Genomic DNA, 13,493 nt, shown 5'->3' on the forward strand with positions numbered 1-13,493 from the left:
AAATTTCAGCTGCAGTAACTCGATCCCACTTGGCAGGGCCTGAGAGAATCTTTGGCACATTGCAAAGAGGCTTAATGTAAAGTCTGCTTTTTTTTTTTTTTTTTTTTCCTTTTAAAAAAAGTCCTTTTTTTTTTTTCTTTCCTTTTTTTTTTTTTTTTTTTTTTTTTTTTTTTTTTTTAGGGCATTTTGAAACTCCTCTGCTTGTGTGTGCACAGCTCTGGCAGCAGCTGCTCACAAACGTGAGCTCCAGGATCACAAATGCTTTCTGTGCAGGGAATGTCTTGAGTTCCTGACCCCAAAAACTCCTCCAAAGGCCCGGAGAAGGCATGGACGGGGCTGAGCAGCTCCCTGCAGGCAGGAGAAGCTCCCCGAGCCTGGAGCACAAGAGGAGCAGGGGCTGCAGGACCTCGCTGGGGATTCTGTGTCTGTTCCCCATCCTGGCTGTGCTGGCAGCTGTGGAATTTCCAGCTGGAGCTGCAGTGCAGGAAATTCAGGTGAGGAGGAGGAGGAGGAGGAGGGAGCTGAGCCTCAAATGCCTGGGAGGGGAGGGGGTGTCCAAGAGAGGTGCAGGTGTGCTCTGGTTAGAGGCTGAAACCTAAATATCTACGTGTCTAAAGGTTTAAATAGCTAAAGGTCAAAATGCCTAAATAGATAGACAAATGTCTAATCTAAATGGATAAATATGTGTAATAGGTCTATAGATAAATATATCTAAATAGATAAACAGATCTATAGACAAATAGATCTAAACGGAACTGAATAGAAGCAAATTGATCAAAATAGATAAATATCTTAATAGATAAATAGATCTCAATAGGTCTAGAGACAAATAGATCTAAACAAACCTAAATAGATAAGTATCCAAACAGTTAATGTCTAAATATCTAATCTCAATAGATAAATAGATCTATAGACAAATGGATCTAAACAGACCTGAATAAATACAAATAGATCAAAACAGATCTAAATAGATAAATATCTTAATAGATAAATGTCAAAATATTTAATCTAAATAGATAAAGAGATCTCAATAGATATAGAGACAAATAGATCTAAGTAGATAAAGATCTGACTAGATGAATATCTAAATGTCTAATCTCAATAGGTCTGTGGACAAATAGATCTGAAGTATCTGAACAGATAAATGTTTTAATGTCAAATATTTTCATTTAAAACGAGCAGAGCCCAGGCAGGAGGGTTGGGCTCAGCCCTGCAGCTCGTCTGATCCAGCAGTGATTGATGCTCTGCTTTGGATTTTAAGCAGAAGTCACACATTATTTTAATTTTTTCGCTTTGTCTGTTCAGCCCTAATGGCCTGAAGCTTTTATTCTCAGTAGTTATAGAAAATAAAGCCGCTTTTCTCCCCGGGGGCTGCAGTGTTCCCTGCAGGAGGAGGAGCCAGCAGGCTCTTCCTGGCTGGAATTGTTCTCTGCTGGTGCCCAGGGGCTGGGAGAGCTCAGGGCTCCCCCTGGGCTGGAATTTAATTATTTTCATTAAATAGAACAAATAATATATGATATATCAATATATGATACATCAATATATGATATATAATGTCTTATATATTATATGTTGTATATTATATGTTATATAAATATAGTATAATATATTCTATATTCTAATATAGAATGTATTTTATAAAATATATATAATAGATAATACATATTCTATATTATCTCTTATATGTATAATGTATGTAATAGAATATATATTACCTATTACATTATATATAATGCATATTGTATATCATCTATAATCTATAATGCATGATCGATAATATATAAAATGTAATATATAATATGCAATCTATAATATGTAATATAAATCTAAAATATGAAATGTAAAATGTAAAATAGCTATATTATATTGCTATATTTATATATATATATATATATATACATATAAATGTATGTATATATATATGTGTGTGTATATATATATAAAATTTGCACAAAATGTCTGTCCTCACAAAGCTGCTGCTGGTCTCAGCTGCAGGAAAATCTGAAATCCCTCCTTGGAGGAGAGGAAAATGCTGAGATTTGGTCAGAAGAGAGGGAAATGGGGCTGCCAGCCATGGGCAGGAGATTTTTCCAGCCTTTCAAGCCATGGAAAGTTCCTGTGCTCTCCAGGCCCTGGTGACACCAGGAATGTGGTTTGGCCACTGCCTTGGTGCCTCTAGAGCCCAATTTTCAATGTCTTAGCCCCAAAAAGGGGGAGACAGAGTTGGAAAACTCCCAAAAAATCCCAGATTGGGTTCCATTCATTTCCCTCCAGGTTTTAAAGGCTTTTCCAGCTGGAGCCAGACGTGTCACTCACAATTCCAGGAGGTCCTGGGCTGTTCCCTGCTTTAGGGGCACTCCAGGCTTTGGGGGCATTTCAGAGCTCCGTGCACAAAGAGTTCCCTGTTCCAGGCATTGCTCAGATTTACTCTGGGCAGTGATGGAGGAAATGAGAACTTTCCAGGCAGAGCTGCAGCACTGGCTGTGGCCAGGAGCCTCCTGAGGGCTCATTCCTGCATTTCAGGGAGGAGAGGGGCTGGTTTGGGATGGTTTGGGATGTTTGGGATGGTGCAAGGATGTTTTGAGGATTTTTTGGGATGTTTTGGGATGATGCACGACTGCTTTGGGCTGCTTTGGGATGTTTGGGATGATGCAGGGCTGGTTTGGGATGGTTTTGGCTGGTTGGGGATGTTTTGGGATGATGCAGGGCTGGTTTGGGATGTTTTGGGATGATGCAGGGATGTTTTAGGATGTTTTGAGATGGTTTGAGATGTTTTTCTCTGCTTTGGGATGTTTTGGGCTGTTTTGGGGATGTTTTAGGATGTTTTGGGCTGGTCTCATCCCTTGGGTACCCCTCAGGCAGAGCCAGAGCTGCTCCCAGCCCCAGGTTTTGCTACATGGAGGTTTTTATTCTGCAGAACAGAGGCTTTTAGAGAATAAATTGGGATTTACTAAAGGCCTTCAAGAGGTGCCCCTTGGGCAGTGAAAAACCTCTGAGGGTTTTCAGAAACCTCTGGGTTTCCAGCCCAGGGTGGGTGATGGTCACAAGCTGTTCACACAATTGAAATTTGGTCCTTTTACATATCAGGGGTTAATCCTCCAATTGCAGCTTCAGGTAATGAAATCATTTACCCCAATTCTCCCCCGAAATTTAATTTTATACTTTTATTTATGCTTTTATTTATACTTTTCAGGGCCTGAGGCTGTGTGGGGTGTCCTTGGATCTCAGGCCTGGAGGAATTGTTGTGTCTGACAAAATGTGCAAACACTGCCTAAGACTTTATTATGGAATTCAGAGTGATGCAGTGCAGCATTTGAGAAATAAAGGCTAAATAAATATAAAGAATAAATATAAAGGATAAATATAAAGGCTAAATCTCAAGGCATCAGCTGTCCTGGGTGTCCTGGAGTGTTTGCCATGTCGTGTTTTGTCTTTAAGGAAGATGTGCCAGGCCCAGCTGTGCCCAGCCCAGCCCCTGCCCAGCGCAGCCGGCGCTACACCCTGACCCCCGGGCACCTCAGGTGGGACCACTTCAACCTCACCTACAAGTAAGAACTGGAACAGCCCCAGAATCATCCTGGGGCCTTCTCCTGCTCTATCCAAAACCATCCTGGGGCCTGGATTCTCCTGGTGTGTCCAGTGCTTTTGGGTCTTGGCCCTGTGGTTTTTGGGATCCTGTGGGGTCAGCAGCAGGTGGGGAAAGCCACAGGACAATGAGAATCCAGAGGTGGAGAAAGCCACAGGAGAACGTGGATCAGATTCATCATTCCTTCATAAAATAATAAATTATCCTTCTAAGAACATGGAGTCAGATTCATTCCTTCCTGCCAGGGGGCACTTCAAAAGTACCCCAGGGTGTGCTGTGTGTCCCTGCTGTGCTCTTTTATATAATAACTTTTATATTATATAATATTATAAAATAATAAATCATCCTTCTAAGAGCATGGAGTCAGATGTTCTATATTGTATTCTAAGAACATGGAGTCAGATTCATCATTCCTGCCTGCCAGGGGGCACCTGATAAACACCCCAGGTGTGCTGGGTGTCCCTGCCGAGTTCTTTAATATAATAACTGGAATGGAATGGAATGGAATGGAATGGAATGGAATGGAATGGAATGAAGAATAAGAGGAAGTCTGAGAATTAGAATTGAAGAGAAAACAAAAATGAAAGAATAGAGTAGAATAAAGAATAAAAGGAAGAATAATAATTGGAATGGAATAGAAAACAAAAAAGAAAATGAATAGAATAGAATAGAATAGAATAGAATAGAATAGAATAGAATAGAATAGAATAGAATAGAATAGAATAGAATAGAATAGAATAGAATAGAATAGAATAGAATAGAATGAAGAATAAGAGGAAGACTGAGAACTGGAATTGAAGAGGAAACAAAAATGAATAGAATAGAATAGAATAGAATAGAATAGAATAGAATAGAATAGAATAGAATAGAATAGAATAGAATAGAATAGAATAGAATAGAATGAAGAATAAAAGGAAGACTAAGAATTAGGATGAGAGAGAAAAAAATAAATGAATAGAATAGAATAGAATAGAATAGAATAGAATAGAATAGAATAGAATAGAATAGAATAGAATAGAATAGAATGAAAAATAAGAGGGAGACTGAGAACTGGAATTGAAGAGAAAACAAAAATGAATTAGAATAGAATAGAATAGAATAGAATAGAATAGAATAGAATAGAATAGAATAGAATAGAATAGAATAGAATAGAATAGAATAGAATGAAGAATAAGAGGGAGACTGAGAACTGGAATTGAAGAGAAAACAAAAATGAATTAGAATAGAATAGAATAGAATAGAATAGAATAGAATAGAATAGAATAGAATAGAATAGAATAGAATAGAATAGAATAGAATAGAATAGAATGAAGAATAAAAGGAAGACTAAGAATTAGGATGAGAGAGAAAAAAATAAATGAATAGAATAGAATAGAATAGAATAGAATAGAATAGAATAGAATAGAATAGAATAGAATAGAATAGAATAGAATAGAATAGAATAGAATAGAATGAAGAATAAGAGGAAGACTGAGAACTGGAATTGAAGAGAAATCAAAAAAGAATAGAATAGAATAGAATAGAATAGAATAGAATAGAATAGAATAGAATAGAATAGAATAGAATAGAATAGAATAGAATAGAATAGAATGAAAAATAAGAGGGAGACTGAGAACTGGAATTGAAGAGAAAACAAAAATGAATTAGAATAGAATAGAATAGAATAGAATAGAATAGAATAGAATAGAATAGAATAGAATAGAATAGAATAGAATAGAATAGAATAGAATGAAGAATAAAAGGAAGACTAAGAATTAGGATGAGAGAGAAAAAAATAAATGAATAGAATAGAATAGAATAGAATAGAATAGAATAGAATAGAATAGAATAGAATAGAATAGAATAGAATAGAATGAAGAATAAAAGGAAGACTAAGAATTAGGATGAGAGAGAAAAAAATAAATGAATAGAATAGAATAGAATAGAATAGAATAGAATAGAATAGAATAGAATAGAATAGAATAGAATAGAATAGAATAGAATAGAATAGAATAGAATAGAATAGAATAGAATGAAAAATAAGAGGGAGACTGAGAACTGGAATTGAAGAGAAAACAAAAATGAATTAGAATAGAATAGAATAGAATAGAATAGAATAGAATAGAATAGAATAGAATAGAATAGAATAGAATAGAATAGAATAGAATGAAGAATAAAAGGAAGACTAAGAATTAGGATGAGAGAGAAAAAAATAAATGAATAGAATAGAATAGAATAGAATAGAATAGAATAGAATAGAATAGAATAGAATAGAATAGAATGAAGAATAAAAGGAAGACTAAGAATTAGGATGAGAGAGAAAAAAATAAATGAATAGAATAGAATAGAATAGAATAGAATAGAATAGAATAGAATAGAATAGAATAGAATAGAATAGAATAGAATAGAATGAAGAATAAAAGGAAGATTAAGAATTAGGATGACAGAGAAAAAAATAAATGAATAGAATAGAATAGAATAGAATAGAATAGAATAGAATAGAATAGAATAGAATAGAATAGAATAGAATAGAATAGAATGAAGGATAAAAGGAAGACTAAGAATTAGGATGAGAGAGAAAAAAAAATGAATAGAATAGAATAGAATAGAATAGAATAGAATAGAATAGAATAGAATAGAATGAAGAATAAAAGGAAGACTAAGAATTAGGATGAGAGAGAAAAAAATAAATGAATAGAATAGAATAGAATAGAATAGAATAGAATAGAATAGAATAGAATAGAATAGAATAGAATAGAATAGAATGAAGAATACGAGGAAGACTGAGAACTGGAATTGAAGAGAAAACAAAAATGAATAGAATAGAATAGAATAGAATAGAATAGAATAGAATAGAATAGAATAGAATAGAATAGAATAGAATAATCAGCCTTCTGAGAACCTGAAGCCAATGCATCATTCCTCCCTGCCCCTGATAAAGACCCCGGCTGTGCTGTGTGTCCCTGCTGTGTAATCCAATCCAATCCAATAATAAATCAGCCTTCTAGGAACACGGAGTCAGATTGATCCCTGCCTGCCCTGCTGACCCCGCGGGTGTCCGTGTGTCCTGCAGGATCCTGTCCTTCCCTCGGCACCTGCTGAGCGCCAGGGCCACGCGCCGGGGGCTGGCGGCCGCGTTCCGCATGTGGAGCGAGGTGTCCCCGTTCAGCTTCAGGGAGGTGCCCCCGGAGCTGCCCAGCGACCTCAAAATCGGTGAGTGCCCCCCGGGGCCCGCCAGGGGGCTGCTGGGGGGGCAATTCCAGCAATTCCAGGGTGTAAGGCAGGATCTGGAGGCAGCAGAGCCCTCCTGGGCTGGGGGCGTGCTTGGGTAAAGTTTGGGGCTCCTTTGCCTTTAGACAGGCAAAAAAACCACCTTTTTTTGTTCTCCAGGAAATATTAAATGTCACAATTAACACTGGTTGTGAAGCTTCAGGCATTTGCCAGGAGTGAACCCTCAAATTCTGCTCCTGGGATCCCACAGGTGGGGAAAGCCACAGGAAAATAAAAATAAGAATAAGAATGAGAATTAATGAGAATGAGAATAAGAAATAAGAATAAGAAATAAGAATAGGAAATAAGAAATAAGAATAAGAATAAGAATAAGAATAAGAATAAGAATAAGAATAAGAATAAGAATAAGAATAAGAATCCACAGGTGAGGAAAGCCACAGAACAAGAATCCACATTTACTCATGAACATGAGAACACTGAGATTTTTTTTTGGATGACAGTTTTTGATGACATTTCTGTGGATGACATATTTTTTTGTGGGGAATCTTAGGGATTGATTGTTGGTTTGATGTGATTTTTCTGCAACTGTTTTTTGACTAATTTTTTGAGAGTACTTAATTTTTTTGTCGCTTAAGGGGTTATTGATGTACTCAAATTGGATTGTCAGTCTTTTAGTCAGTTTTAAGGTGGTGAGTGCTACAGTGCTATGTCTGAGAATTGGACGAAGCATTTTGAGACATTTTTGAGGATTTCCCTGTCTCCCCTGACCCCCAGGGGCACAGAAAACCCTCAAGCTGCTGCTTTTCCCCACAGGTTTCTACTCCATCAACCACACAGACTGCCTGGAGTCCCTGACCCACCACTGCTTCGACGGCACCACGGGGGAGCTGGCCCACGCCTTCTTCCCTCCCCACGGCGAAATCCACTTCGATGACCACGAGTATTGGATCCTGGGCAACACCAGGTTCAGCTGGAAGAAAGGTGAGCACAGGGAGAACGTGGAGTGCCTGGGGTTTGGATTTTAGCCTGGGCTTGGCCTGAGCTGGGAAAGTGGCAGTAGGAATTGTTGGGGGGTTTATTGTGGGGTTGGAAGTTGTTGTTCCTCTGCCCCGAGCCCCAGCTGAGTGGTGGGAATTCCATTTCTTGCTGGAATTATTTGAATTAGTGAAATTATTGGATAGTTCAGCCTCATCCTTCTGTTAAAATCCACGTGTTGGATGCTGCCAAGAGGCTTCAGTGGGTCAAAGCTTGGTGCTCCAGAGCAGCTCTCCTGCAGCCTGGCACTGCTCTGGGTCCTGCTGCTGGGAGTCAGAACCACATGGAAATCGCTGGCTGGGTTTTTAATCCTCCTGGACTTCTGCTCCCAAGTTCTTGAACATCCAAAGGAATTGGTGGTAGCAGTTTCTCTCTTGGCTCTCACTGTGAAGGTTGGCCTTGGACAGAGTTAAAGAATAAAGCAGGGATTTAGTAAAAGTCCTCAATGGATCCAGCTTGGGCAGTACAAGAGCCCAGCCAGGGCTGCACCCAAGATGAACCAAAACGGTCCCAAAATGAACCCAGGATGAACCAAAATGGTCCCAAAAAATGGATGATGGGTCACAAAATTATCAATTTTAGTTCATTTACATATTGGAGTGAATTGTCTCATCCCAGCTTTAGCCCCTGCAGTCCCACCCTTGTTTTTCTCTCTCCAGCCCACGGTGTTTGTGCTCCTGGGCTGAGATTTGGATCATTTGTCCTTGGTGCCCAGCTGGAGCAGGAATTGTTTTGTCTCCCTGCTCTGTGCACAGAGCTCAGCATCCCCTGATGTGAACCCAGACCCACAAAATAAAGCAGCACAGAATGTGAAAAATAGAAAAACCAAAACCTGAGGCATCAGTGCAGGATCTGGAAAATAGAAAAGCCAAAACCTGAGGCATCGATTTGAGCACAGGATTCATCAGTGCCATCATTGTGTGGAATCACTGCTCAGTTTTTGGGTCCAGGCTCTGAACTCAATATATAAATCTATGAGTTATGAGTTAGCTCTAATTATATCTAAAGAAGAAATTGTTTTGTCTACCTGCTCTGTGCACAGAGCTCACCATCCCCTGATATGAAGCTCAGACCCTCAGATTAAAGCAGCACAGAATGAGAAAAACAGAAAAGCCAAAACCTGAGGCATCAGCACAAGATCTGGAAAACAGAACAGTTAAAATCTGAGATATCTGTACAGAATCTGGAAAATAGAAAAGCCAAAACCTGAGGCATCAGTTCAGAATCTGGAAAATAGAAAAGCCAAAATCTGAGGCATCAGTTCAGAATCTGGAAAATAGAAAAGCCAAAACCTGAGGCATCAGTTCAGAATCTGGAAAATAGAAAAGCCAAAACCTGAGTGAGGCACCAGTATAGCACCGAACAACAGAAAAGCCAGACCCGAGGCACCAGAGCCTTTGCTGTGGTTTTACAGCAGGCAGAGCAGTGTGTGAAGCTGCTGTGCACAGTCCCAGGTGTTTCCTCTCCTCTCCCCTCCCCAGGAGTGTGGCTCACTGACCTGGTGCACGTGGCTGCCCACGAGATCGGGCACGCCCTGGGCCTGATGCACTCGCTGAACCCCCGCGCGCTCATGCACATCAACGCCACCCTGACGGGCAGGAAGAGCATTTCCCAGGACGAGGTGTGGGGCATCCACAGGCTCTACGGTGAGACACGACCTCTGTGTGGGCAGGGTTTGCCCCAGGTGGCAGCTGGATGCTGTGGAGCAGTGCTGGTGTCACATCCCAGCTCGGGCTCCTGTAGCGTGGATATTTGAAATGATGAGGAGGATTCCGTTGCTATCAGAAGGCCAATTAATGACTTTATTATACTATATTATTTTATATTATATTAAATTACATCTAAACTGAATCTGCCAAGCATCAACTGCCCAGAATCTTGTGATTGTCACCCTCAGTCCACACACACACCTAGGCCCTGACAGGCCAAGGAAACAAAACCCCATCACTTTGAGTAAACAATCTCCACATTGCATTCTACTTTTGCTCAAACACAGGCACAGCAAATGAGATAATAATTGCTTTTCCTTTCTCTGAGGTTCAGAGAATGTGAAGCTCAGAAATATTCTTGCTGTTAGGAAAATTAATCCACAAACATCAGAGGTTTATGTCTAAAAAGGAGACAGAGGAGTCCCTTTTTTGCTTTATTCCAATAAAGGCAGAGGCCATGGGGCATCCCCTGGGGTCTCTCCAATTTTTGGAGGATGCAGCCTCCTTTTTATCCCAATTTCCAGCCACATTTCCCTTCTCTCTTTTCTCATTTCTGAGGTACTTGAGAGATCAGGCTTCCCAAAACACCTGATCCCAAAGATTTCCCTCTAATGTACAACCCTCCCTATTAATTTTTAGTTCTTACTGAATTTAGGGGTTTTCCCCCATTTCTGAGGTACTTGAGAGGTTCAGACTTCCTGATCCCAAAGATTCTCCTCTAATGTACAACCCTCCCTTTTAATTTTTAATTCTTACAGAATTTAGGGGTTTCCCCCATTGTTTCTTTCATCTCTCAATGTCCAATTTCATTTATCAGCAAACCTGAAGTTTATTTGTAAAAGCAAATACCTCTTTCCATTCATCAATCAGTGGAATCCTTCCCATTGTTTCTTTTATCTCCCAGAGCTGGTTTTATCTACCAGCAGAAAGACAAATCCACCATTCCTCTCATTGGGAAGAACTTTTCTCTGAAGTGTGGTGACACTCCTGCCTTAGAAAGTTCCCCATCCCAGCTCCACCTTGCTCCTTCTGACATTTCACCTCAGGCTGGTCGTTCAGCCTCTCTAACAGCTCCTCTCCTGTTCCAGGCTGCAAGGACAGGTTATTCATGTGCCCAGGGTGGGCCAAGAAAGGATTCTGTGAGGAGCGCAGGAAGCTGATGAAGAAACACTGCCCGGCCACCTGCGACTTCTGCTACGGTACCAGGGCTGGGGAGGAGGGAAAATGCACAAGGATGGGGTAAAAATACTCAGGGAGGAGGGAAAAGTGCACAGGGAAAGGGAAAAATACACAGGGGGGGGGGGAAATGCACAGGGAAAAGGGAAAAGTGCACAAAGAGGAGGTAAAAGTGCACAGGGAAGAGGGAAAAGTGAACAGGGAGAGGTAAAAGTGCAAAGGGAGGGGGAAAAGTGCACAGGGAAGAGGGAAAAGTGAGGCTGGAACAGGGAAAATCTTCATTTCACACCAGGGATCAGTGACACCAGTGAGGCAGCTTCGTCTCTGGAATTTAATTCCTCTCTTTAGCTGAGGCAGGGAATAGCAAGGCAGGGAGAGGGGCTGCAGGGACGGGGTTAAACAGGACAGAAACATCCCCAGCACAGCTGGATGGAGCTGCTCCCAGAAAGGTGATTAGTACAGGGTGTTAATCACCTTCTCCAGCACCAGCTTGTGGATCCAGGTAAGGAACCAATGCAGGGCAAGCTGCTGCAGCTGTGGTAGATAAATTGAGCTCAGATAAAAAATGCTGGAATAAAGAAATGAATAAAAAATATCCCTTAGGATGTCCTGGATAACCAGTGCATCTTCAGCACAGAGAGGTTTTGTTTTTAGGGCCACATTAATGAAAGATGCAATTAGATAATTACCAACCCAGATATTCCACAGGCTTTTCACACACTGGACTCTTCACATCCTCTTTCACAGCTGTGAAAGGAACAAATTGATTTTTATCACACCACAAAATTTTTATATTTGCACATCAATCGTGTTGTTTGTCCATCCAAGAATTGCTCAGCCAGAGGAGGCACTTTTAAATTAATACTTTAAAATCTGCTTAAATGATGATGTTGTGAAAGGGTTTTGGGGTGACAAAGCTCCTGAGCTGCTGCATTTCCTTCTCTCCCTGCACAGAATTCCCATTTCCAACGGTGCCCCCCACTCTGCCCCCACCAAGGACCAAAACCAAGACGGTTTCTGAGGGCAGGAACGTCACCTTCCGCTGCGGGCAGAAAATCATCCACAAAAAAGGCAAAGTCCAGTAAGTGCTCTGCCCATCCAGGAAACCTCACATGCACCCAAAATCCAGGAGGAAAAATCATAAAAATAGGGTGAAGGAAAATGGAGTTTATAATCTGGAGCTCAAGGAGGATAAAATCCAATTTTATATATATATATATATATATATATATATATATATATATATATATATATATATATATATATATATATATATTATATATAGCACAAAGCTAATTCCTACTATCAAACTGAATTCCCTGGCTTGAATATTTCTATTCTTTAAATTCTGCAAAATAGTTATTAAAATTTTATATATTTATATAAAACCATATATTATATTATATTATATTATATTATATTATATTATATTATATTATATTATATTATATTATATTATATTATATTATATTATATTATATTATATTTTTATAATATAAATATTATATATAGTATACATATTATTATATAGATATTATATATAGTCTAATAAATATCTATAAATAATAAATATATACAAATATAAATATGTAGATATAATAATTATATACTATATGCTTTATATATTTATATCTATTTATATTTTTATAATTTTATTTTTAGTATTTTAATATTTTTTAAATTTTCTTTTTAAAATATAAATTTTTATATTCTTTATATTCTGAAAAAAACCTGTAAAATTTAAATTTACCTTTTCAGGTTTTAATTAGTTGGTTGTTACTGAAGCATGCACAGGTTCTGGATGTATCTAAAATTTAGGTTAGCTCAAATCCATGGGGACCCAAATTCCCATCAACTTTCAGATATTCAAATTCCAAAATGACTCATGATTATGATTATTAATAATTATCCACCTGAAATAAAGAGTAAAACTCAATTGTGTTTTGAAGTCTCTACACTTATTCAGCAAAATTTATTATCAGAAATAACTAATATTAGTAGAAGTAACTAATAATATTGCTATTAGAAATAACTAAGATTCTGTAATAACTGTATTTTTATTAGAAATAATTAATATTCATATTTACCTTCCATTCTTTTTCTTCTGCCAGCTGGTATAAAGACAAGGAACTTCTGGAATATTCCTACCCAGGGTATTTATCCCTCAATGAAGATCACATGAGCATCATTGCAAATGCAATTAATGAAGGAACTTACACTTGCATAGTGAAGAAAAAAGAAAGAATCCTCACTACTTATTCCTGGAGGATCAGACTGAAGCACTGAGCCAGCCCTGGATTCAGCCCCTGCTCCTGTTCCCAGCTGGGTTTTGGCATTTTAGATTTTATCTCCAATAGTGCAACTGAATTCTTCATCGGTGCTTTGGTACCTGGGACTGCTTATGGAATATCAAACTCTTTGGATTCCTTGGAATGATAAAGAATTTATCAACTATTTGCTGTACAGAGAATTAAAAACCTTTTTTGTTTTTGTATGCAAAGTGTCAGATGGAGCTGTGTGAGCTGCTGCAAACCAGGAGCAGGCTCTGCCCTGCCCCTGGGACTGTGGGATGGCAGGAAAAGGACAAGTTTAACACTCTGACTGTTTTCCTGCCATTTTTACAGAACAAATTACACTGCTAAGCCTTAATTTACTTTTCTTTCCCTTGTCAGGAGGATGAGAGTCACACAAACCCTGATTTGCTCCTCATTCCAACACGTTCAGCTCAAGCATCCACAGAACAGCTCTTACCCCAAGTGGATTCCTGTGGTTTGAGG

The 13,493-nt window shown here is 38.8% G+C and overlaps 1 protein-coding gene across 1 annotated transcript; it reads left to right on the forward strand.

Annotated features, from left to right (window-relative positions):
- The first annotated feature begins 232 nt into the window (after positions 1-232).
- On the forward strand, positions 233-13,172 carry MMP23B (matrix metallopeptidase 23B). The gene is made up of 8 exons (XM_059487448.1): positions 233-494; positions 3,439-3,548; positions 6,639-6,778; positions 7,610-7,777; positions 9,313-9,477; positions 10,629-10,739; positions 11,671-11,797; positions 12,828-13,172. The coding sequence occupies exons 1-8, from the start codon at positions 327-329 to the stop codon at positions 13,000-13,002; spliced, it is 1,164 nt and encodes a 387-aa protein (XP_059343431.1). The 5' UTR covers positions 233-326; the 3' UTR covers positions 13,003-13,172.
- Positions 13,173-13,493: the final 321 nt, after the last annotated feature.

Source organism: Ammospiza nelsoni, chromosome 22 (genome assembly GCF_027579445.1).
Source record: "Ammospiza nelsoni isolate bAmmNel1 chromosome 22, bAmmNel1.pri, whole genome shotgun sequence".
NCBI classification, from domain to species: Eukaryota; Metazoa; Chordata; class Aves; order Passeriformes; family Passerellidae; genus Ammospiza; species Ammospiza nelsoni.